This window comes from Cherax quadricarinatus, chromosome 92 (assembly GCF_038502225.1).
Source record: "Cherax quadricarinatus isolate ZL_2023a chromosome 92, ASM3850222v1, whole genome shotgun sequence".
Lineage (NCBI taxonomy): Eukaryota > Metazoa > Arthropoda > Malacostraca > Decapoda > Parastacidae > Cherax > Cherax quadricarinatus.
Window position 1 is genome coordinate 8,198,843 of NC_091383.1, and position 26,400 is coordinate 8,225,242.

The 26,400-nt window shown below is 43.1% G+C and overlaps 1 protein-coding gene across 4 annotated transcripts in view; it reads right to left on the reverse strand.

Annotated features, from left to right (window-relative positions):
* The window catches only part of LOC128698406 (limbic system-associated membrane protein-like), a 599,709-nt gene that overhangs the window by 12,696 nt on the left and 560,613 nt on the right, over positions 1–26,400 (reverse strand). For 3 of the 4 annotated variants that reach the window (XM_070104500.1, XM_070104502.1, XM_070104499.1), the window contains 3 exons: positions 25,113–25,291; positions 14,722–14,842; positions 1,200–1,349 (listed from right to left, as the gene is read on the reverse strand). In XM_070104500.1, coding sequence (XP_069960601.1) covers positions 1,200–1,349; positions 14,722–14,842; positions 25,113–25,291 — 450 coding nt within the window. The remainder of the gene's footprint in view (positions 1–1,199; positions 1,350–14,721; positions 14,843–25,112; positions 25,292–26,400) is intronic. The other variant, XM_070104503.1, reaches the window with a different exon arrangement.

Consider the following 26,400-nt stretch of genomic DNA (forward strand, 5'->3'; position numbering starts at 1 on the left):
TTGTGTGAGCATTGTAATGGAATAGAGAAGATTGTTGGTCACTTGTTTGAGTATCGACTGACCTGGAAGCTTCACTGTAACCTGTTTGTTACAGCCTCCTGAACCTCTTGAAAGATTTCCGTTTGTGTCTCTGAGTTTTTCACCCTTCAACAATGGTCAGTGTTTCCTCAGTAGTTACATGCAATTCTTACTGCTCTCATACACACGGCATCCATTTCTACCTCGTCTTTCGAGGTTCATTATATGCTATCCAGAAATTCGATTCCATTCCCATCTTCCTTCGTATACACTGTAGATAAAAGTCCAGATGTGCTCCTGTGTATCCATATGCCTCACGAAACCGTAATGACACGCTGGTTCTATCCCCACCCGTGGTATGGTTTATCCATATGCTGAAGATTGAGACACTTATGCAACATATGGGAATCTTTAAAAATAAAGATTCCCATATGTTGCATAAGTGTCTCAATCTTCAACTTGTCGATTTTCAAAACCATTCATCATATCCATATGCTTTTGGACTAGCGTCCACACGATGGATATGGGATGCCACTCCGGTGGCAAAATCTAATCTTAGTATAATCCTTTGATTAAACAGTTTTCTAAAAAGCACAAAACAGACTGAACTTCTCGATCAGGTATTCATGACCTGCCTATTATCCACAGCAGTATTCCTTTTTTTTGACGAATTTTTTCAGTGATTTCTCAACGACTCTGCAACTGCTGGCAACAAAAGTGACCTGAGATGGACCACAGGAAACTGTTTTCAGGTCATCTCACCGCCGCTGTGTTTGGGAAACTACATGCTCCTGCTTACGTATTGGACACATGCGACTCACTCACGGATACAACATGGAAGAACACCTGGCACTGTGCAAAGGCTGTCATGTCACACTGTCAGTCTGGTATCAATGCTCTGGATCGTGTTCAGTCTCGGCACAAATTCGAATTTGTGATTTTTTTGTTTTGTTTTCAGAACATTTCTATATGCACTCTTTCAATATCTGATCTGTTACCCGAAATACCCAATAAGGTCGCCCACTCACCCAAAACAGTTCAGTGGGGGGTGACAAACTCACCCATAACAATAAGCTTAGGTCACACACTAACCTAAAATACTCAAGTCATCCATTCATCCAAACTATTTTACTTGAGTAAACCACTCAGCCAAAATCCTGCACTAAGGGATGCCCACTCACCCAAAATACTCCACCAAGGTACGAAGGGCGGCTGAGATGTTTGTTGATGGCTGTGGGCGGGCCGGGGGGTGGTAGCCTTGGGGAAAAGCAGCTGTGAGGAGGTGATGGTGGTAGTGCTTGTTGTTGTGGTAGTGGTAGTAGTGGTGATCTCTGTCAGGGAAGGGAGATGGTGCAGCATTAAGTAGCGTGGTGTTCCAGTAGCGTGAATGACCAAAACTCACAAAGGAAATAAGAGGCAATAGAATACAGCTGTGGAAAGGCATGTGCTAGAAAACGTGTACAGAAAGGCACAGAAGACACAGGTTACAAGCAATCTCACAAACATGCAACAGGTGAGCATGGGCCACCACTGTGACCACAGATGCAAGGTTTCACAAATGAATCTCCCACCAGCGTGTCTGTGAATCTTATCGTAGCCAGACTGCAGAGTGGCTTATACACTGTTCCAGAACTAGCTTTTATTAATAAAACTCTACATAATATAAACTGTTACCCCATTAAATTCTTGTTCTTTTATTGAAATTAATATACAAATTATAGACTGCTAGAAAATAACAGAGGATATTTAATATTCCAGGAGATTAATACGACTTAAAAGGCAGTCAATATACCGATGGAAAATGGCCGAAAATATCAAATTACCTTTATTATAGCTATTTGTAAATTAAAATGAAAAATATTAAATAAGGTTTTGGGCGAGTCTTTCAGAGAAAATTTATTTAAAGTACTCAGAACTTAATGAAGGTAGTAATGGACAATGTTATGTTATGAAGGCAAATCAGGGAATGGGTGGGGTTTGAACCCATGGCTAGTGAATACTAAAACTCACGGGCCAGTGCGTTAACCACCGGGGTAGCTAGTTACAATAAGGTTCATCTAACTAGATATATTTATGTACACAATAGACCCTTGTCGGTTTAGCGATTTATCTGATTATAATATATACACAATAGGAAGGTGAGCAAGGGCCACCACTGTGACCACAGATGCAAGGTTTCTGTGAATGAATCTCATCGTAGCCAGACTTCAAAGTGGCTTATACACTGACCTGGAGTTTTAGAACTAACTTGCCAAGGGTTTAAACCTCACCCGTTCCGTGGTCAATGATAAGACGGAGCTAAAATGAGAATACAGTGGACCCCCGCATAACGATTACCTCCGAATGCGACCAATTATGTAAGTGTATTTATGTAAGTGCGTTTGTACGTGTATGTTTGGGGGTCTGAAATGGACTAATCTACTTCACAATATTTCTTATGGGAACAAATTCGGTCAGTACTGGCACCTGAACATACTTCTGGAGTGAAAAAAATATCGTTAACCGGGGGTCCAATGAGAATACTTGGCAGAAGCACGAGCGGAGAGTAAAGAATTGGGAAAATATATTAAGCCAGAATAAAGAAGAGGTAAAGAGAGAAGAGATTATCTATATATGGAGGTAACTGGAATAAGGAACAGGATAAATGAAACCTGAGGATGAAGAACCTAGCTACAGTGTTCCATAATCCAAATATTGATATCGAACAGGGATGCAAAAATAGTGATCCCTTGATTTAACCAGAGATGCCGAGGACCCAATGTAGCACAAGAGTATGTACAAATGTACAGAGCACGAGAGTATGTACAAATGTACAGAGCACGAGAGTATGTACAAATGTACAGAGCACGAGAGTATGTACAAATGTACAGAGCACGAGAGTATGTACAAATGTACAGAACACGAGAGTATGTACAAATGTACAGAGCACGAGAGTATGTTTTTTTGTACAGAATATAGCGATAGTAGATAATACCTGGACCTGGAGTTTACCTGGAGAGAGTTCCGGGGGTCAACGCCCCCGCGGCCCGGTCTGTGACCAGGCCTCATAGTGGATCAGGGCCTGATCAACCAGGCTGTTACTGCTGGCTGCACGCAATCCAACGTACGAACCACAGCCCGGCTGATCAGGAACTGACTTTAGGTGCTTGTCCAGTGCCAGCTTGAAGACTGCCAGGGGTCTGTTGGTAATCCCCCTTATGTGTGCTGGGAGGCAGTTGAACAGTCTCGGGCCCCTGACACTTATTGTATGGTCTCTTAACGTGCTAGTGACACCCCTGCTTTTCATTGGGGGGATGTTGCATCGTCTGCCAAGTCTTTTGCTTTCGTTGTGAGTGATTTTCGTGTGCAAGTTCGGTACTAGTCCCTCTAGGATTTTCCAGGTGTATATAATCATGTATCTCTCTCTCCTGCGTTCCAGGGAGTACAGGTTCAGGAACCTCAAGCGCTCCCAGTAATTGAGGTGTTTTATCTCCGTTATGCGGGCCGTGAAGGCTCTCTGTACATTTTCTAGGTCAGCAATTTCACCTGCCTTGAAAGGTGCTGTTAGAGTGCAGCAATATTCCAGCCTAGATAGAACAAGTGACCTGAAGAGTGTCATCATGGGCTTGGCATCCCTAGTTTTGAAGGTTCTCTGTACATTTTCTAGGTCAGCAATTTCACCTGCCTTGAAAGGTGAACTACACATAAAAGTATGAAGAGAAAGCGTAGTGTCACTTGAGAAAAATAACTCACCGACAAAGACCAAATTAGAACCGAAACTGTGGCACAGCCAGATAAAAAAATGATGGCACAGAACCAGGTTCCCGGGGCTCTTAAAATCGACTCTTAAAAACATACCTTAGTGGTTGCAACTTAAGTTCCCTAGATGTTGCTGTGTCAGACAGGACTGTTGATAAATGGTTCACAGAACCGACAAGTTGATAAACTAGACACATGTGCAACACTTGTTTATTGAGGAAACGTTTCGCCACACAGTTTCACCACGAAACGTTCCCTCAGAGATACCCAAGTGTTTCATCTGTGTTTGATTTATCAACTTGTCGATTAAGATAAGATAAGATAAGATTTCGTTCGGATTTTTAACCCCGGAGGGTTAGCCACCCAGGATAACCCAAGAAAGTCAGTGCGTCATCGAGGACTGTCTAACTTATTTCCATTGTGGTCCTTAATCTTGTCCCCCAGGATGCGACCCACACCAGTCGACTAACACCCAGGTACCTATTTGCTGCTAGGTGAACAGGACAACAGGTGTAAGGAAACGTGTCGGGAATCGAACCCGGGCCCTCCGTGTGTGAAGCGGGAGCTTTACCCACCAGGCCACCGGGCCTGAACCATACATCTACATTCTGTATTTACTTACTGGAGGCCAATTTATTTAATAAAATAGGCAATATAAAACTTAAATTTCTCAAAATGAAAGTCTGCCCTTTCTTTTAATAAACCCATCAATACCGAAAGTACGAAGCCTATAGAAAAAGGCATCCGGCTTCAACGATTACAAGTCTTTTTAACATGGAAATAAATGGTATAAAATACCGACACAATGGAAATATAAACATATATGCAGTATAATGTGATCCTTTATTGACAACGTTTCGCCCACACAGTGGGCTTTTTCAAGTCACACACAGATCTGTTTGTGACTTGAAAATACTTCCCCTTTCTGGAAAATACTTCCCCTTTCTGGAAAATACTTCCCCTTTCTGGAAAATACTTCCCCTTTCTGGAAAATACTTCCCCTTTCTGGAAAATACTTCCCCTTTCTGGAAAATACTTCCCCTTTCTGGAAAATACTTCCCCTTTCTGGAAAATACTTCCCCTTCCTGGAAAATACTTCCCCTAATACTTCCCCTTCCTGGAAAATACTTCCCCTTTCTGGAAAATACTTCCCCTTTCTGGAAAATACTTCCCCTTTCTGGAAAATACTTCCCCTTTCTGGAAAATACTTCCCCTTTCTGGAAAATACTTCCCCTTTCTGGAAAATACTTCCCCTTTCTGGAAAATACTTCCCCTTTCTGGAAAATACTTCCCCTTTCTGGAAAATACTTCCCCTTCCTGGAAAATACTTCCCCTTTCTGGAAAATACTTCCCCTTTCTGGAAAATACTTCCCCTTCCTGGAAAATACTTCCCCTTTCTGGAAAATACTTCCCCTTTCTGGAAAATACTTCCCCTTTCTGGAAAATACTTCCCCTTTCTGGAAAATACTTCCCCTTTCTGGAAAATACTTCCCCTTTCTGGAAAATACTTCCCCTTTCTGGAAAATACTTCCCCTTTCTGGAAAATACTTCCCCTTTCTGGAAAATACTTCCCCTTTCTGGAAAATACTTCCCCTTTCTGGAAAATACTTCCCCTTTCTGGAAAATACTTCCCCTTTCTGGAAAATACTTCCCCTTTCTGGAAAATACTTCCCCTTTCTGGAAAATACTTTGGAAAATACTTCCCCTTCCTGGAAAATACTTCCCCTTCCTGGAAAATACTTCCCCTTTCTGGAAAATACTTCCCCTTTCTGGAAAATACTTCCCCTTCCTGGAAAATACTTCCCCTTTCTGGAAAATACTTCCCCTTTCTGGAAAATACTTCCCCTTTCTGGAAAATACTTCCCCTTTCTGGAAAATACTTCCCCTTTCTGGAAAATACTTCCCCTTCCTGGAAAATACTTCCCCTTTCTGGAAAATACTTCCCCTTTCTGGAAAATACTTCCCCTTTCTGGAAAATACTTCCCCTTTCTGGAAAATACTTCCCCTTTCTGGAAAATACTTCCCCTTTCTGGAAAATACTTCCCCTTTCTGGAAAATACTTCCCCTTCCTGGAAAATACTTCCCCTCAGGGAAGGTTCCTTGATGCTGGTGAGGGGCTCTTGATCTAGGGAATTGGATCTGTGCTCCAGTTCCCCGAATTAACCCTTAATGCCTTCCACATCCCCCCCCAGACGCTGTATAATCCTACGGGTTTAGCGCTTCCCCTTGATTATAATAATAATAATGGAAAATAATTCAAGGCTGAAAATTTGAAGGCGACCAGTGGAGGCATTCTCCAGTTAGTACATTACCTGGAATATACCTGGAGGGTGTTCGGGGGTCAACGCCCCCGCGGTCGGATCCATAACCAGGCCTCCAACGCTTCAAAGTTTTATATATTCAGTAAATTTAAATATTTGACCGCAAATAGATTAAACTTGATGTATTATCCTGGCTATAAGATAAATCAGCCATTATATATTGGAGCAAATTTGAAGAGGCAGACTCAAGTATTTTTAACGTAATTAAATGGGAATCAAAAGGTCACATTATTTTATACTCATAATTAAATAATGTACACCAAGGCACTTACAGTTAATGTTTGGAAACCCAAAGTAGCAGTTCCAGTATATACAACCCAACACCTAACAACAGTACACAGCGGCTGGAATATGAAGACAACAGTGATGGTTGACATAACTCATGGAGCTAGGAGTGCACACGTGACCATGGCAAAATTACATATCATGGATGATTTTAACAACAAAATAATAGGATAATTGGGATTTACATGGGTGGCCCCGTGGCCTGGTGGCTAAAGCTCCCGCTTCACACACGGAGGGCCCGGGTTCGATTCCCGGCGGGTGGAAACATTCCGACACGTTTCCTTACACCTGTTGTCCTGTTCACCTAGCAGCAAATAGGTACCTGGGTGTTAGTCGACTGGTGTGGGTCGCATCCTGGGGGACAAGATTAAGGACCCCAATGGAAATAAGTTAGACAGTCCTCGGTGACGCACTGACTTTCTTGGGTTATCCTGGGTGGCTAACCCTCCGGGGTTAAAAATCCGAACGAAATCTTATCTTATCTTATCTGACTACAAGCGTGGAGCTAAGCTGGTGCTTAGGTAAACATTTCTGTGTGAACATGTTAAGGATACAGCAAAAGAAACGTATACAGCGACGTATAATCTAGTGTGTATCACAAGTATATTCAATAAAGGAAAAATATGGCATGGGTGCCACCTGGGTGCCAACGAAATTTGTTATTGAACTTTGTCTTGTGGAATTAAATGTAGATTGGCAAGTGGAGGGTACAAGCCAGTCTTCAGAAAGGGAAACTTTGCAGAAATAAGGGTATTTTTGGATGAAGCTCAATGAGAAAGATAACTGGAAGGAAAATAAGATTGCCGGAAATGTTCTGCATACAAAGGGCCTTTTGGCATGTACACCCAACTCTTATATTCCTCTGTACAACCATATAATTTGTCAAAATAAACATCTTAATCTTAAGGAGGGAGATGGGAAAGGGAGGAGGGAGAGGAAGGAGAGAGAGAGAGAGGAGGAGGAGAAAAATGATGGGGGAGAGAAGACGAGATGGAGTGCATCGGGAAGTGTCAGGAGGCACAGGAAAACTTCATACCTAGAAGAAGAATGGAAAATAGAAAGAACAAAAAATCACTTTGGTAAACCCAGACACAAAGAGATAAAAAAAAAATAGAAGCACGAGAACAAGGAAAAAATATAGGAAGGAAATGACAGACGACAAGATAGAGAAATGAGCAGAGTAGCTAGAAATAAATATGCAAAGGTGAGAAGAAATGCTAAGTGACAATTTGAAAATGACAGTAATCAAGGCCAAGTCAGAACCATAACTGCTTCACAGCCACACCAGGAGAAAAACAACAGTAAAACACCAGGTAATTCAACTGAAGAAGGAAAAAAAAACACGAGAAATGAAGTGAAATCTGCGAAATGACGTACAAACAATTTAAAGAAGCCTCAGTTGTAACTGGGCCACTACCAGAAAACCTACGGGAGAGAGTGCACCAGCAGGTACTGGACACAACACACACAACAGGTAAAAATTGGAGTTAGATACATCATAAGCGGTTGAATATGACAAGACATTGTGCGCGAGTATAATCCTTAATACAGGGAATTCTTCACTTGCCTAACCCTTGGGAACGACCTACTTCCACATTGATCAAATATGACACCACCTACGACTGCTGCACCTCTCCCGCCTACAGTATATAAGCTACTTCTTCGCACATATGCTGTATTCTTTTCAAGATTGATGGACTGATTACATTGACTCAAGGCTGAGGGATTGATTACCTCAAATTCCTCCTGTTCTTCGCCATTCTCCTATGTATGGACTGATGAAGCCACTGTGTGGCGAAACGTTTCCTCAGTAAAGATACCCAAGTGTTGCACATCTGGTCGCCTTCAGACATTTAAGTATTAGTATACCTTAAATGGACCTTTTTTTTTATTGAATTAGGGTTTTAGTACGCACCAGTCTGGCAGTTTTATAGATTATGTCAAATTGGACTTTCTTAAACAAGAATTTTTTCCTTGTATTGTGAAGAATTTTAAATATAATCGAACTGGATAAAGAAAATTGAAGAATATTTAATGCTAGAATTTTTAAAGCATTTTTTAATATTTAAGAGTTTAGTGAACCCTTATATACTACAGAATTTGATACTACAGCCGTAATGTTAGCTACAGTGTTCAAAGCTTTTACTGATAACTTCAGAATGCCTTATCCAATCACCTTAAAATTTTTAACTGTGGTCGACTGTTACTAGGAGAATGTTCGTGGAGAATTTGACAAGTGCAGGTCCCCTCTGCTCGATTTTATTTATCAAATTCCCGAAACTGATTTCTGTGAGATATCATCAAAAGATCCACATTTGATCGATTTCGGTATTTCAGTAGTGATGTATCTTATTTAGAAGATTGGTACTATACATGAATGGTATACGATACCAACATGATGAATTATGGTACTATTCAACTCCAAGGGTGAGGGACTCACTACCTCATCTTGTAGTTCTACTGTCTTCCCAATATGTTCTCCTTCAATTTGTATTAATAAAGCCACTGGATGGCGAAACGTCTACAAATAAGGATAATCAGATGTTTCACATGTGTCTTATATTTCAATTGGATTAATTTTGGTCTGTAATGGTTTTAGTTTGCCTTTTCTTATGGGACATTTGAATTACTGCTTTTCACGCGATTCTTTCTGAGTGACGCATCGGATTAGCTTCAATCCTTAAGTACTGTTTCCCTGATAATGCAGTTTCTGAGCGGCTTCAAGGATGATGTGCTTGTGTATTTTAGGATATTGTTCTCTTAGAGATAACGAGAGAATGCCTCTTCAGTTTAGCTTCAAAAGTGGTGTTAGTTAATGGGCTGCTTGAACTAGATTTCGGATATATATATTTCTCAATCACAATTTTTGAAGAAATTTGGATATTAGTTTCCACCTGATGACTAATGACTCTTCAGGTTTACCTCAAGTTTATATTTCTAACAATTACAAACTTATACCACACTCCGCACAAACTTATACCACACTCCGCACAAACTTATACCACACTCCGCACAAACTTATACCACACTCCGCACAAACCTATACCACACTCTGCACAAACTTATACCACACTCCGCACAAACTTATACCACACTCCGCACAAACTTATACCACACTCCGCACAAACTTATACCACACTCCGCACAAACTTATACCACACTCCGCACAAACTTATACCACACTCCGCACAAACTTATGCCACACTCCGCACAAACTTATACCACACTCCGCACCATCCCATCGCACGCATTAAGTTACAGGGAACTGGAGATATGCAATAGGTTACAGGGAACTGGGGTTATGTAATAGGTTACAGAGGACTGGGGTTGTGTGATACGTTACAGGGGACTGGGTTTATGCAATGAGTTACAGGGGACTGGGGTTATACAATAAGTTACAGGGAACTGGGGTTATACAATAAGTTACAGGGGACTGGGGTTATACAATAAGTTACAGGGAACTGGGGTTATACAATAAGTTACAGGGGACGGGTTATGCAATAAGTTACAGGGAACTGGGGTTATGCAATAAGTTACAGGGGACTGGGGTTATGCAATAAGTTACAGGGAACTGGGGTTATACAATAAGTTACAGGGAACTGGGGTTATGCAATAAGTTACAGGGGACGGGTTATGCAATAAGTTACAGGGAACTGGGGTTATGCAATAAGTTACAGGGGACTTGGGTTATGCAATAAGTTACAGGGAACTGGGTTTATGCAATAAGTTACAGGGGACTGGGGTTATGCAATAAGTTACAAGGAACTGGGGTTATGCAATAAGTTACAGGGGACGGGTTATGCAATAAGGGGATACCTTCTTCGGATTGCGCAGCGACTGCAGTAGATTTCGTTTCCTTTAGCAGTTTGTTGTTCCACATCTCCGTGAATAGTAACATGATCGAGCGAAGTACAACCACAAACCTGACTTAATTTTTCACATATTAAGCTCCAATAGTATAGTTGCAAACATCAGTTTCTCAAGCGTATACTTTGTCCCGGTGATGTCTTCCAAGTCGTGACTTATACTTCACCATCATTGGTTTGACATAGGCCGTGTTCAGCCCCGTACAAGTTTCTTCGGTTAGGTTCCAGAAGGCAATTCTTTTTTCCTCTAGCCTCGTACATGCTGAGAAAATTATACCTGATGTCATCTTCTCGGGACATAATTTGGTGCTACTTTCGTGTGAGATCTACGTGTCATGAAGCTACTTTGGTGTGAGATCTACGTGTCATGAAGCTACTTTGGTGTGAGATCTACGTGTCATGAAGCTACTTTGGTGTGAGATCTACGTGTCATGAAGTTACTTTGGTGTGAGATCTACGTGTCATGAAGTTACTTTGGTGTGAGATCTACGTGTCATGAAGTTACTTTGGTGTGAGATCTACGTGTCATGAAGTTACTTTCGTGTGAGATCTACGTGTCATGAAGTTACTTTGGTGTGAGATCTACGTGTCATGAAGCTACTTTGGTGTGAGATCTACGTGTCATGAAGCTACTTTGGTGTGAGATCTACGTGTCATGAAGTTACTTTCGTGTGAGATCTACGTGTCATGAAGTTACTTTGGTGTGAGATCTACGTGTCATGAAGCTACTTTCGTGTGAGATCTACGTGTCATGAAGCTACTTTCGTGTGAGATCTACGTGTCATGAAGCTACTTTGGTGTGAGATCTACGTGTCATGAAGTTACTTTGGTGTGAGATCTACGTGTCATGAAGTTACTTTGGTGTGAGATCTACGTGTCAAGAAGCTACTTTGGTGTGAGATCTACGTGTCATGAAGTTACTTTGGTGTGAGATCTACGTGTCAAGAAGCTACTTTGGTGTGAGATCTACGTGTCATGAAGTTACTTTGGTGTGAGATCTACGTGTCATGAAGTTACTTTGGTGTGAGATCTACGTGTCAAGAAGCAACTTTGGTGTGAGATCTACGTGTCAAGAAGCAACTTTGGTGTGAGATCTACGTGTCATGAAGCTACTTTGGTGTGAGATCTACGTGTCAAGAAGTTACTTTGGTGTGAGATCTACGTGTCAAGAAGCTACTTTGGTGTGAGATCTACGTGTCATGAAGTTACTTTGGTGTGAGATCTACGTGTCATGAAGCTACTTTGGTGTGAGATATACGTGTCATGAAGTTACTTTGGTGTGAAATCTACGTGTCAAGAAGCTACTTTGGTGTGAGATCTACGTGTCATGAAGTTACTTTGGTGTGAGATCTACGTGTCATGAAGCTACTTTGGTGTGAGATCTACGTGTCATGAAGTTACTTTGGTGTGAGATCTACGTGTCATGAAGTTACTTTGGTGTGAGATCTACGTGTCATGAAGTTACTTTGGTGTGAGATCTACGTGTCATGAAGTTACTTTGGTGTGAGATCTACGTGTCATGAAGTTACTTTGGTGTGAGATCTACGTGTCATGAAGCTACTTTGGTGTGAGATCTACGTGTCATGATGTTACTTTGGTGTGAGATCTACGTGTCATGATGTTACTTTGGTGTGAGATCTACGTGTCATGATGTTACTTTGGTGTGAGATCTACGTGTCATGATGTTACTTTGGTGTGAGATCTACGTGTCATGAAGTTACTTTGGTGTGAGATCTACGTGTCATGATGTTACTTTGGTGTGAGATCTACGTGTCATGAAGTTACTTTGGTGTGAGATCTACGTGTCATGAAGTTACTTTGGTTTAAGATCTACGTGTCAAGAAGCTACTTTGGTGTGAGATCTACGTGTCAAGAAGCTACTTTGGTGTGAGATCTACGTGTCATGAAGTTACTTTGGTGTGAGATCTACGTGTCAAGAAGTTACTTTGGTTTAAGATCTACGTGTCAAGAAGCTACTTTGGTGTGAGATCTACGTGTCAAGAAGCTACTTTGGTGTGAGATCTACGTGTCATGAAGTTACTTTGGTGTGAGATCTACGTGTCAAGAAGTTACTTTGGTGTGAGATCTACGTGTCAAGAAGCTACTTTGGTTTAAGATCTACGTGTCAAGAAGCTACTTTGGTTTAAGATCTACGTGTCAAGAAGTTACTTTGGTTTAAGATCTACGTGTCAAGAAGCTACTTTGGTGTGAGATCTACGTGTCAAGAAGCTACTTTGGTGTGAGATCTACGTGTCAAGAAGCTACTTTGGTATGAGATCTACGTGTCAAGAAGCTACTTTGGTGTGAGATCTACGTGTCAAGAAGCTACTTTGGTTTAAGATCTACGTGTCAAGAAGCTACTTTGGTGTGAGATCTACGTGTCAAGAAGCTACTTTGGTGTGAGATCTACGTGTCAAGAAGCTACTTTGGTTTAAGATCTACGTGTCAAGAAGCTACTTTGGTGTGAGATCTACGTGTCAAGAAGCTACTTTGGTTTAAGATCTACGTGTCAAGAAGCTACTTTGGTGTGAGATCTACGTGTCAAGAAGCTACTTTGGTATGAGATCTACGTGTCAAGAAGCTACTTTGATGCGAGATCTACGTGTCAAGAAGCTACTTTGGTTTAAGATCTACGTGTCAAGAAGCAACTTTGGTGTGAGATCTACGTGTCAAGAAGCTACTTTGGTGTGAGATCTACGTGTCAAGAAGCTACTTTGGTTTAAGATCTACGTGTCAAGAAGCTACTTTGGTGTGAGATCTACGTGTCAAGAAGCTACTTTGGTATGAGATCTACGTGTCAAGAAGCTACTTTGATGCGAGATCTACGTGTCAAGAAGCTACTTTGGTTTAAGATCTACGTGTCAAGAAGCAACTTTGGTGTGAGATCTACGTGTCAAGAAGCTACTTTGGTTTAAGATCTACGTGTCAAGAAGCTACTTTGGTTTAAGATCTACGTGTCAAGAAGCTACTTTGGTGTGAGATCTACGTGTCAAGAAGCAACTTTGGTGTGAGATCTACGTGTCAAGAAGCAACTTTGGTGTGAGATCTACGTGTCAAGAAGCTACTTTGGTTTAAGATCTACGTGTCATGAAGCTACTTTGGTGTGAGATCTACGTGTCAAGAAGCTACTTTGGTGTGAGATCTACGTGTCAAGAAGCTACTTTGGTATGAGATCTACGTGTCAAGAAGTTACTTTGGTGTGAGATCTACGTGTCAAGAAGCAACTCTGGTGTGAGATCTACAACAAGAACATAGCCTAGCCTAACCTAATTTGACTCCTGTAGATCACGTTGGCCATGTAGATCGCATACCAAAGTACCACCCATATGTTTTGATATGATCACTCTGAGGTACTTTTTCTTGACGTTTGGAAAATATTTTCTGGCATTTTGTATACCATTCAGAGGTTTTCGAATACCCTCCCTAATTTGCATAAAATAGGGCTTAATAGGGATGATTTTTTTTCTACGTTGTTGCTCCTAACTCAGTAACGGGATTGATGGAGACTGTAAACCTATTTTCTATCACTTGCCCCTCTTCTCCTGCCAGCTAGTTAGCCCAAAAAAAAAAATGGATGATATTCTGGGTTAGAGGGTCAGAGGACCTCAAAGGAAGCCAAGCTAGTTAATTTTCTTTTATTTTCTTATTTTACAATCCATCAGGATTATGGAAAAATGACATGCAACATTTGGGTATCTTTAGTGAGGAAACGTTTCGCCAGCCACTGTTTGGCGAAACGTTGGACTGAAGAAGCCACTGACTTACGAAATCGTAATGACACGATTGCAAACAAACCATACCCCCGGCCGGGATAGAACCCGCGGTCAGAGAGTCTCAAAACTCCAGACCGTGGCGTTAGCCACTGGACCAGCTAGCCACAATAAGATTCATCCAACTAGGTATATTTCTACACCATAGGAAGGTTAGCATAGGCCACCACTGTGACCACAAATGCAAGTTTTTACAGACGAATCTCCAGCTAGCGTGGCCGTGACGAACTCTAGCTCAAGTCCCTTCACTGCCGTCAACATGACTCAAGAAATCGTAATGACACGATTGCAAACAAACCATACCACGGGCAGGATAGAACCCGCGGTCATAGAGTCTCAAAACGCGACGGGCTGGAGTTTTGAGACTCTATGACCGCGGGTTCAATCCCAGCCGGGGGTATGGTTTGTTTGCAATCGTGTCATTACGATTTCTTAAGTCAGTGGCTTCTTCAGTCCAACGTTTCGCCAAACAGTGGCTGGCGAAACGTTTTCACAATAAACATTCCCAAATGTTGGAATTGTATCACATTCGGATACAGTCATGTTAATCTTGTACACATGCAAGACTAGTCTTTTTACATGTCTAAGCTACTCATCTTGATTACAAAATTATATACACGGTATTATTTTAAAAAAATAAGGAGTAAATAAGAAAATATAGGTAAAAATCAGCCATGAAGCATGAATTAAAGTTGTGCATTGACGACCAGGCTCTCAACTTACCAGTAACATGGAAGAAGACTTGGTCAGTGCCCAGACGATTGCGGACTAGGCATCGATACTGGCCGAAGTCACTGGCTTTCTTCATGTGTACTGTCAGTACTGATCTCCACAGCCCCGTCTCCTGTGTAAGTGCACATACCACCAATTAGTATACAAAAGATATATTTATTAGGGTCACAGCATATGAGAAAACGAGTAAATGAGAGATTATTATTATTATTATTAGGTATTCCATTAAAGGGTACCCTGAGTTGTGGCATGTTTTTTTTCCGTCCTTTATTTTCTAGTTTTTTTGCTTATAACTCGAGAAGCCATCGGGTAAATAACTCTTAAATTTCAACGTTTGAGCACTGTCACTGGGGCCAGATTCTTGGAACAAGTGGGGCCAGATTCTTGGAACAAGTGAGGCCAGATTCTTGGAACAAGTGGGGCCAGATTCTTGGAACAAGTGAGGCCAGATTCTTAGAACAAGTGAGGCCAGATTCTTGGAACAAGTGACGCCAGATTCTTGGAACAAGTGAGGCCAGATTCTTGGAACAAGTGAGGCCAGATTCTTGGAACAAGTGAGGCCAGATTCTTGGAACAAGTGAGGCCAGATTATTGGAACAAGTGAGGCCAGATTCTTGGAACAAGTGAGGCCAGATTCTTGGAACAAGTGAGGCCAGATTCTTAGAACAAGTGAGGCCAGATTCTTGGAACAAGTGAGGCCAGATTCTTGGAACAATTGACATGTTCACGTGAACTATGACTAAAGTTGACTCCATTTCCAACATCCCTCAGTGTTGTGCTGCGAACGTTCATTAAAGGTTCTTCCTAACTCGATGACGGACCTTTGTCCTGGAGTTCCTGGAGAGCGAAACGTAGCCACAATAAAATGTCAATAAAATGGCCTTTTAGCTAAACTGAATTCCCAGTAAATCGTCTTAAATAAGTTTCTGTTTACTTTTGAACGGCTTCAATATTTAATGGCTGGTGCATCTTACGACCAGGATAGTATCCATTAAGTTGTGTGCAGCCAAATTTGTTGACATGGCGAAATAGTTAATAAAATTATGGAATAGTTGGAATCCGTGGCATAGCCGGAGACTGATAAATGGATTAAAAAATCGACAAGTTGATGAACGAGACACTTCCCAGATTTTGTACAAGTGTACAAAAGAGAATGAGTCTTCAGCTCGGCAGCAAATTTTCATTACTGCTGTGGCTTCCAGAACGCAAGATACACGCCATCGGATCGGATCGTCTTCAACCCATTTATGATGATTTATTTTGTGAGATAATGATGCTCCATAAATTTAATCTCAGTGGATGCCAACTTAAAATTTTACTGAAACTGTTAAAAAGAGAAACCAGAGAACGAGCGGGGATTGAACCCATGGTGAGTCAAAACTCCAGGCCAGTGCGTTAACCACCGGGCCAACTGGCTAGAATAATATTCCACCAACTAGGCATTTCTCTATACACTGTAGGAAGGTTAGCATGGGCCACTACTGGTGTGGGATAGTTATTAATAAAAACTTATATTTGTGGTTATAGTGGTGGCCCATGCTAACCTGCCCATGGTGTATAGAAATATAAATAGTTGGATGAATCTTATTAGAGCCAGCTGGCCCAGTGGTTAACACCCTGGCCGGGAGTTTTACGACTCACCTGCCATGGGTTCAAACACCGCCCGTTTCCAGGTTTGTTTGCAATCGTGTTATTACGACTTTGTGAGCCATTTACTGGAAAACGCATTTTCCGATTGGCTTCAAATTTTCGCCGTAGACTATTAAAACACAGCTCACTTTGAGCTGTGTAAAAATCAATTTCCCAATTTTATTAAACCTATTTCGGCAGCTGATATATCTTTATTTCAAGTATTTTTTTTATTGATGCTGGATTGTGTGACTGGCGACTTACCAGTTTGTCTCACGAAATCGTAATGACACGATTGTTAACCATATTACGGGTGGGGGTAGAACCCACGGTCAGAGAGAATTAAATTGTAAGTTAACTATACTACGGGTGGGGATAGAACCCACGGTTAGAGAGAATTAAATTGTAAGTTAACTATACTACGGGTGGGGATAGAACCCACGGTCAGAGAGAATTAAATTGTAAGTTAACTATACTACGGGTGGGGATAGAACCCACGGTTAGAGAGAAATAAATTGTAAGTTAACTATACTACGGGTGGGGATAGAACCCACGGTCAGTGTCATTAAACTTCAGACCGACGCGCTAGTTACTGGGCCAGTAGCGCGTCGGTCTGGAGTTTTCTCTCTGACCGAGGGTTCTATCCCCACCCGTAGTATAGTTAACTTACAATTTAATTCTCTCTGACCGTGGGTTCTATCCCCACCCGTAGTATAGTTAACTTAGAATTTAATTCTCTCTGACCGTGGGTTCTATCCCCACCCGTAGTATAGTTAATTTACAATTTAATTCTCTCTGACCGAGGGTTCTATCCCCACCCGTAGTATAGTTAACTTACAATTTAATTCTCTCTGACCGTGGGTTCTATCCCCACCCGTAGTATAGTTAACTTACAATTTAATTCTCTCTGACCGTGGGTTCTATCCCCACCCGTAGTATAGTTAACTTACAATTTAATTCTCTCTGACCGAGGGTTCTATCCCCACCCGTAGTATAGTTAACTTACAATTTAATTCTCTCTGACCGTGGGTTCTATCCCCACCCGTAGTATAGTTAACTTACAATTTAATTCTCTCTGACCGTGGGTTCTATCCCCACCCGTAGTATAGTTAACTTACAATTTAATTCTCTCTGACCGTGGGTTCTATCCCCACCCGTAGTATAGTTAACTTACAATTTAATTCTCTCTGACCGTGGGTTCTATCCCCACCCGTAGTATAGTTAACTTACAATTTAATTCTCTCTGACCGTGGGTTCTATCCCCACCCGTAGTATAGTTAACTTACAATTTAATTCTCTCTGACCGTGGGTTCTATCCCCACCCGTAGTATAGTTAACTTACAATTTAATTCTCTCTGACCGTGGGTTCTATCCCCACCCGTAGTATAGTTAACTTACAATTTAATTCTCTCTGACCGTGGGTTCTATCCCCACCCGTAGTATAGTTAACTTACAATTTAATTCTCTCTGACCGTGGGTTCTATCCCCACCCGTAGTATAGTTAACTTACAATTTAATTCTCTCTGACCGTGGGTTCTATCCCCACCCGTAGTATAGTTAACTTACAATTTAATTCTCTCTGACCGTGGGTTCTATCCCCACCCGTAGTATAGTTAACTTACAATTTAATTCTCTCTGACCGTGGGTTCTATCCCCACCCGTAGTATAGTTAACTTACAATTTAATTCTCTCTGACCGTGGGTTCTATCCCCACCCGTAGTATAGTTAACTTACAATTTAATTCTCTCTGACCGTGGGTTCTATCCCCACCCGTAGTATAGTTAACTTACAATTTAATTCTCTCTGACCGTGGGTTCTATCCCCACCCGTAGTATAGTTAACTTACAATTTAATTCTCTCTGACCGTGGGTTCTATCCCCACCCGTAGTATAGTTAACTTACAATTTAATTCTCTCTGACCGTGGGTTCTATCCCCACCCGTAGTATAGTTAACTTACAATTTAATTCTCTCTGACCGTGGGTTCTATCCCCACCCGTAGTATAGTTAACTTACAATTTAATTCTCTCTGACCGTGGGTTCTATCCCCACCCGTAGTATAAACTTACAATTTAATTTTCTTGAAAATTTAAGTAGAATTTTCTGAATATTTCTCAGTAATTTTTTTTTCTAATTCCAAAATTTTTACATATAACTCGAGAATGTTTGGTGAAAGGACACGAGTTCCCCTTGTGTCCTTTTGCCAACGTTTCGCTCTCCAGGAGCTTTATCAAGCTCCTGGTGAGCGAAACGTTGCCACAATAAAATGTCACATTAGTTACACTTGCGTCCCTTTACCTAACATATTATCGGTAACTCTACCAACATTATATAACTCAAGAATGCCTTATTTGATCGGGTTCAAACCTTCATCTATGCATGCACTGATGTACACGGGGCTGGGGTTGTGCAATACGGGGATAACTCACTGATGTACACGGGGCTGGGGTTGTGCAATACGGGGATAACTCACTGATGTACACGGGGCTGGGGTTGTGCAATACGGGGATAACTCTCTGATGTACACGGGGCTGGGGTTGGGCAATACGGGGATAACTCTCTGATGTACACGGGGCTGGGGTTGTGCAATACGGGGATAACTCACTGATGTACACGGGGCTGGGGTTGTGCAATACGGGGATAACTCACTGATGTACACGGGGCTGGGGTTGTGCAATACGGGGATAACTCACTGATGTACACGGGGCTGGGGTTGTGCAATACGGGGATAACTCTGATGTACACGGGGCTGGGGTTGGGCAATACGGGGATAACTCACTGATGTACACGGGGCTGGGGTTGTGCAATACGGGGATAACTCTCTGATGTACACGGGGCTGGGGTTGGGCAATACGGGGATAACTCACTGATGTACACGGGGCTGGGGTTGTGCAATACGGGGATAACTCTCTGATGTACACGGGGCTGGGGTTGGGCAATACGGGGATAACTCACTGATGTACACGGGGCTGGGGTTGTGCAATACGGGGATAACTCACTGATGTACACGGGGCTGGGGTTGTGCAATACGGGGATAACTCACTGATGTACACGGGGCTGGGGTTGTGCAATACGGGGATAACTCACTGATGTACACGGGGCTGGAGTTGTGCAATACGGGGATAACTCACTGATGTACACGGGGCTGGGGTTGTGCAATACGGGGATAACTCTCTGATGTACACGGGGCTGGGGTTGTGCAATACGGGGATAACTCACTGATGTACACGGGGCTGGGGTTGTGCAATACGGGGATAACTCACTGATGTACACGGGGCTGGGGTTGTGCAATACGGGGATAACTCACTGATGTACACGGGGCTGGGGTTGTGCAATACGGGGATAACTCTCTGATGTACACGGGGCTGGGGTTGTGCAATACGGGGATAACTCACTGATGTACACGGGGCTGGGGTTGTGCAATACGGGGATAACTCACTGATGTACACGGGGCTGGGGTTGTGCAATAAGGGGATAACTCTCTGATGTACACGGGGCTGGGGTTGGGCAATACGGGGATAACTCACTGATGTACACGGGGCTGGGGTTGTGCAATACGGGGATAACTCACTGATGTACACGGGGCTGGGGTTGTGCAATACGGGGATAACTCACTGATGTACACGGGGCTGGGGTTGTGCAATACGGGGATAACTCACTGATGTACACGGGGCTGGGGTTGTGCAATACGGGGATAACTCACTGATGTACACGGGGTGGGGTTGTGCAATACGGGGATAACTCACTGATGTACACGGGGCTGGGGTTGTGCAATACGGGGATAACTCTGATGTACACGGGGCTGGGGTTGGGCAATACGGGGATAACTCACTGATGTACACGGGGCTGGGGTTGTGCAATACGGGGATAACTCTCTGATGTACACGGGGCTGGGGTTGTGCAATACGGGGATAACTCACTGATGTACACGGGGCTGGGGTTGTGCAATACGGGGATAACTCTCTGATGTACACGGGGCTGGGGTTGGGCAATACGGGGATAACTCACTGATGTACACGGGGCTGGGGTTGTGCAATACGGGGATAACTCACTGATGTACACGGGGCTGGGGTTGTGCAATACGGGGATAACTCACTGATGTACACGGGGCTGGGGTTGTGCAATACGGGGATAACTCACTGATGTACACGGGGCTGGGGTTGTGCAATACGGGGATAACTCACTGATGTACACGGGGCTGGGGTTGTGCAATACGGGGATAACTCTCTGATGTACACGGGGCTGGGGTTGTGCAATACGGGGATAACTCACTGATGTACACGGGGCTGGGGTTGTGCAATACGGGGATAACTCACTGATGTACACGGGGCTGGGGTTGGGCAATACGGGGATAACTCACTGATGTACACGGGGCTGGGGTTGTGCAATACGGGGATAACTCACTGATGTACACGGGGCTGGGGTTGTGCAATACGGGGATAACTCACTGATGTACACGGGGCTGGGGTTGTGCAATACGGGGATAACTCACTGATGTACACGGGGTGGGGTTGTGCAATACGGGGATAACTCTGATGTACACGGGGCTGGGGTTGGGCAATACGGGGATAACTCACTGATGTACACGGGGCTGGGGTTGTGCAATACGGGGATAACTCACTGATGTACACGGGGCTGGGGTTGGGCAATACGGGGATAACTCACTGATGTACACGGGGCTGGGGTTGTGCAATACGGGGATAACTCTGATGTACACGGGGCTGGGGTTGTGCAATACGGGGATAACTCACTGATGTACACGGGGCTGGGGTTGTGCAATACGGGGATAACTCACTGATGTACACGGGGCTGGGGTTGTGCAATACGGGGATAACTCACTGATGTACACGGGGCTGGGGTTGTGCAATACGGGGATAACTCACTGATGTACACGGGGCTGGGGTTGTGCAATACGGGGATAACTCTCTCGTTTTACGTAGTCAAAACAACTAAATTAATATTTATTATTAATCTTGATTATTACTAATGTATCCATCGTAACTAATATTTTACCGTTATTACTAGTAATATTAGTAGTTAATATTAGTGTTACCATTAATATTATTGTTTGTTGGTGTTAAAGTTATATTAACAGAATAGTAGTACTAGTACTACTAGTACACTACTAGTAGTACTAGTAGTACTAGTAATACTAGTACTAGTACTAGTAGTACTAGTACTAGTACTACTAGTACTATTAGTACTACTACTAGTAGTGTACTAGTAGTACTAGTAGTACTAGTACTAGTAGTACTATTAGTAGTACTAGTACTATTAGTAGTACTAGTAGTAGTACTATTAGTACTAGTAGTAGTGGTAGTACTAGTAGTACTAGTACTACTAGTACTACTACTAGTATTTAGTAACAGCAGAAGTAGTAATAATTATGGTAGTTATAGTGGTAGTAATAGTAGCAGTAGTAATAGTTGTAGAAGTAATAGTTGTAGTAGTGGTGGTAGCAGTGGAAGTATCAGTCTTGTAAAAGATTTAGATAAGTCAAAATATATAAATAAACATCAATAAATATAAATATATATCCCTTCTTTTAATAGGAGACAAACTATTTCTTATACAAGTAGTAGTGTCGATTGCAAACTAGAAAATAGTATAATTAGTAGTTTAGTAGTAGTTTTAGTAGTTTTACCAGTGGCAGACACAATATAATAAATTAAATTAGGTTAGAACAAGAGCGTTTTGTAGTCTCCCTGTATGATGGTGGTAGAGGTGACAACATGATGGTGGTAGAGGTGACAACATGATGGTGGTAGAGGTGACAACATGATGGTGGTAGAGATGACAACATGATGGTCGTAGAGGTGACAACATGATGGTGGTAGAGGTGACAACATGATGGTGGTAGAGGTGACAACATGATGGTGGTAGAGGTGACAACATGATGGTGGTAGAGGTGACAACATGATGGTGGTAGAGGTGACAACATGGTGGTGGTAGAGGTGACAACATGGTGGTGGTAGAGGTGACAACATGATGGTGGTAGAGGTGACAACATGATGGTGGTAGAGGTGACAACATGGTGGTGGTAGAGGTGACAACATGGTGGTGGTAGAGGTGACAACATGGTGGTGGTAGAGGTGACAACATGATGGTGGTAGAGGTGACAACAAGATGGTGGTAGAGGTGACAACATGATGGAGGTAGAGGTGACAACATGATGGTGGTAGAGGTGACAATATGGTGGTGGTAGAGGTGACAACATGGTGGTGGTAGAGGTGACAACATGATGGTGGTAGAGGTGACAACATGATGGTGGTAGAGGTGACAACATGATGGTGGTAGAGGTGACAACATGATGGTGGTAGAAGTGACAACATGATGGAGGTAGAGGTGACAACATGATGGTGGTAGAGGTGACAACATGATGGTGGTAGAGGTGGCAACATGATGGTGGTAGAGGTGACAACATGATGGAGGTAGAGGTGACAACATGATGGTGGTAGAGGTGACAACATGGTGGTGGTAGAGGTGAAAACATGATGGTGGTAGAGGTGACAACATCATGGAGGTAGAGGTGACAACATGGTGGTGGTAGAGGTGACAACATGATGGTGGTAGAGGTGACAACATGATGGTGGTAGAGGTGACAACATGATGGTGGTAGAGGTGACAACATGAGGGTGGTAGAGGTGACAACATGATGGTGGTAGAGGTGACAACATGATGGTGGTAGAGGTGACAACATGGTGGTGGTAGAGGTGACAACATGGTGGTGGTAGAGGTGACAACATGACGGTGGTAGAGGTGACAACATGACGGTTGTAGAGGTGACAACATGATGGTGGTAGAGGTGACAACATGGAGGTAGAGGTGACAACATGATGGAGGTAGAGGTGACAACATGATGGTGGTAGAGGTGACAACATGGTGGTGGTAGAGGTGACAACATGATGGTGGTAGAGGTGACAACATGATGGAGGTAGAGGTGACAACATGATGGTGGTAGAGGTGACAACATGATGGAGGTAGAGGTGACAACATGGTGGTGGTAGAGGTGACAACATGGTGGTGGTAGAGGTGACAACATGATGGTGGTAGAGGTGACAACATGGTGGAGGTAGAGGTGACAACATGGTGGTGGTAGAGGTGACAACATGATGGTGGTAGAGGTGACAACATGATGGAGGTAGAGGTGACAACATGGTGGTGGTAGAGGTGACAACATGATGGTGGTAGAGGTGGCAACATGATGGTGGTAGAGGTGATAACATGATGGAGGTAGAGGTGACAACATGGTGGTGGTAGAGGTGACAACATGATGGTGGTAGAGGTGACAACATGATGGTGGTAGAGGTGACAACAAGATGGTGGTAGAGGTGACAACATGATGGTGGTAGAGGTGACAACATGATGGTGGTAGAGGTGACAACATGATGGTGGTAGAGGTGACAACATGATGGTGGTAGAGGTGACAACATGATGGTGATAGAGGTGACAACATGATGGTGGTAGAGGTGACAACATGATGGTGGTAGAGGTGACAACATGATGGTGGTAGAGGTGACAACATGATGGTGGTAGAGGTGACAACATGATGGTGGTAGAGGTGACAACATGATGGTGGTAGAGGTGGCAACATGATGGTGGAAGAGGTGGCAACATGATGTTGGTAGAGGTGGCAACATGATGGTGGTAGAGGTGACAACATGATGGTGGTAGAGGTGACAACATGATGGTGGTAGAGGTGACAACATGATGGTGGTAGAGGTGACAACATGTTGGTGGTAGAGGTGACAACATGATGGTGGTAGAGGTGACAACATGATGGTGGTAGAGGTGACAACATGATGGTGGTAGAGGTGACAACATGATGGTGGTAGAGATGACAACATGATGGTGGTAGAGGTGACAACATGATGGTGGTAGAGGTGAGAACATGATGGTGGTAGAGGTGACAACATGATGGTCGTAGAGGTGACAACATGATGGTGGTAGAGGTGACAACATGATGGTGGTAGAGGTGACAACATACCCTGGGTCACACCTGCCACCACACACATCACTATGTTGTACCAAACACATCACAAAACCTATTCTCATAACCGACCCAAATTAAAAAGATTTCGCTGGACCAATAGAAGGTAGACAATATATAATCTAATGTGATTTCGGAGAATATATTAGTACATGTGACGGCTCTGAATGTTAAGTCACATCAATACGAGACTTGACTCTCACACCACTAAATAACCCGTTAATTTACTTTAATATATCTACTGATGAGGACCACGTTGGGAGGTAGAAATATACAGACCAGGAATTTCGTTTTATCTTCTATTTTCTTTCCTGCTTCCAATGTTTCTTGACATCCTTCTCTTCTAGCCTCCCTCTCTCTCCTCTCTCCCTTCCTATCAGACTGTCTCACTTCGTCACTAGTGACCATCTTACCTGGTCACTAGTGTTGTTAGTGACCCCTGAATTGTCTTACCTGGTCACTAGTGTTGTTAGTGACCCCTGAAATGTCTTACCTGGTCACTAGTGTTGTTAGCGGCTCCTTAACTGTCTTACCTGGTCACTAGTGTTGTTAGTGACCCTTGAACTGTCTTACCTGGTCACTAGTGTTGTTAATGACCCCTGAACTGTCTTACCTGGTCACTAGTGTTGTTCTTGACCCCTCAACTATCTTACCTGGTCACCATGGTGGCCCCTGAACTGTCTTACCTGGTCACAAGTGTTTATGGTGACCCCTGATCTTACTTGGTCACTGTTAGTGTCTATAGTGACCCTTGGACCATCTTACCTGGTCACTGGTAGTGTCTATGGTGACCCCTGGACCATGAACTTTGACCTGGCGTGGACCACGGTCCCAGCGCACCTCAGCAAGTGGGCGTGCGTGGAAGGAGCAAATAAGGGTGGCCACGCCCTCAGCCGGTGCGCCCACACGCCCACTCTCGCCCTCCTGCACGATCCTGGGCGCAGCTGATGTAGGGATGAGAATGTTAGTGTATTGTGACTGTTTAAAGTCATGTGTACATTGTGACTGTGCTTATGTATACATTGTGACTGTTTACACTCATGTGTACATTGTGACTACGCTGTGTAGAGCTTCAAGTTATGAAGAAGCTCTACACTGTGTAGAGCTTGATAACTTGAAACTCTACAAAGAGCCAAAAGTTGTCTGAATAAAAGTTAGTGTTGCATCCCGGGTCATTTCTTGGTAAGGAAATATAGATGAATGGTTCAGGGAACCGACACGTAGATAAATTAGACACATGTGCAACTCTTGGGTATCTTTATTGAGGAAACGTTTCGCCACACAGTGGCTTCATCAGTCCATACAAAGGAGAATCTTGAAGAACAGGAGGAGAATGAGGTAATCAGTCCCTCAACCTTGAGTCAATGTGGTCAGTCCATCAATCTTGAATAGAATACGGCATAAGTGTGGAGAAGGAGCTTATAAACCGTATGGCAGGAGAGGTGCAGCAGTCGTAGGTGGTGTCACATTTGTTCAATGTGGAAGTAGGTCGTGCCCAAGTAGGTTGTGCCCAAGTAGGTCGTGCCCAAGTAGGTCGTGCCCAAGTAGGTCGTACCCAAGTAGGTCGTGCCCAAGGGTTAGGCAAGCGAAGAATTCCCAAGTATTAAGATCCCAAGAAGTTGCAGTGTCTGACAGGATTGTAGATCAAAGGTTGAGGGACTGATTACCTCATTCTCCTCCTGTTTTTCAAGCTTCTCCTGTGTATGGACTGATGAAGCCACTGTGTGGCGAAACGTTTCCTCAATAAAGATACCCAAGAGTTGCACATGTGTCTAATTTATCAAGGAAATATAGTTAAAGGCAACTGATGCAACGATAATCTATTTTGCTGTCAATGTCGAATTTATTTTCACATGATAGAATATGGAGGAAGTCACAATTAAACGCGTGATTGCAAATATAAAAAATACCACAGTGAAAATAGGAAATTAAACCTGAGCTCTTTTATGTGCTTATATATATTCCTCCGAAGATGTGTAAATACATGAAAGCGCTCAGGTTTAATTCCTATTTTCACCGTGGTATTTCTCATAATTCAGTGTTTGTATGGAAA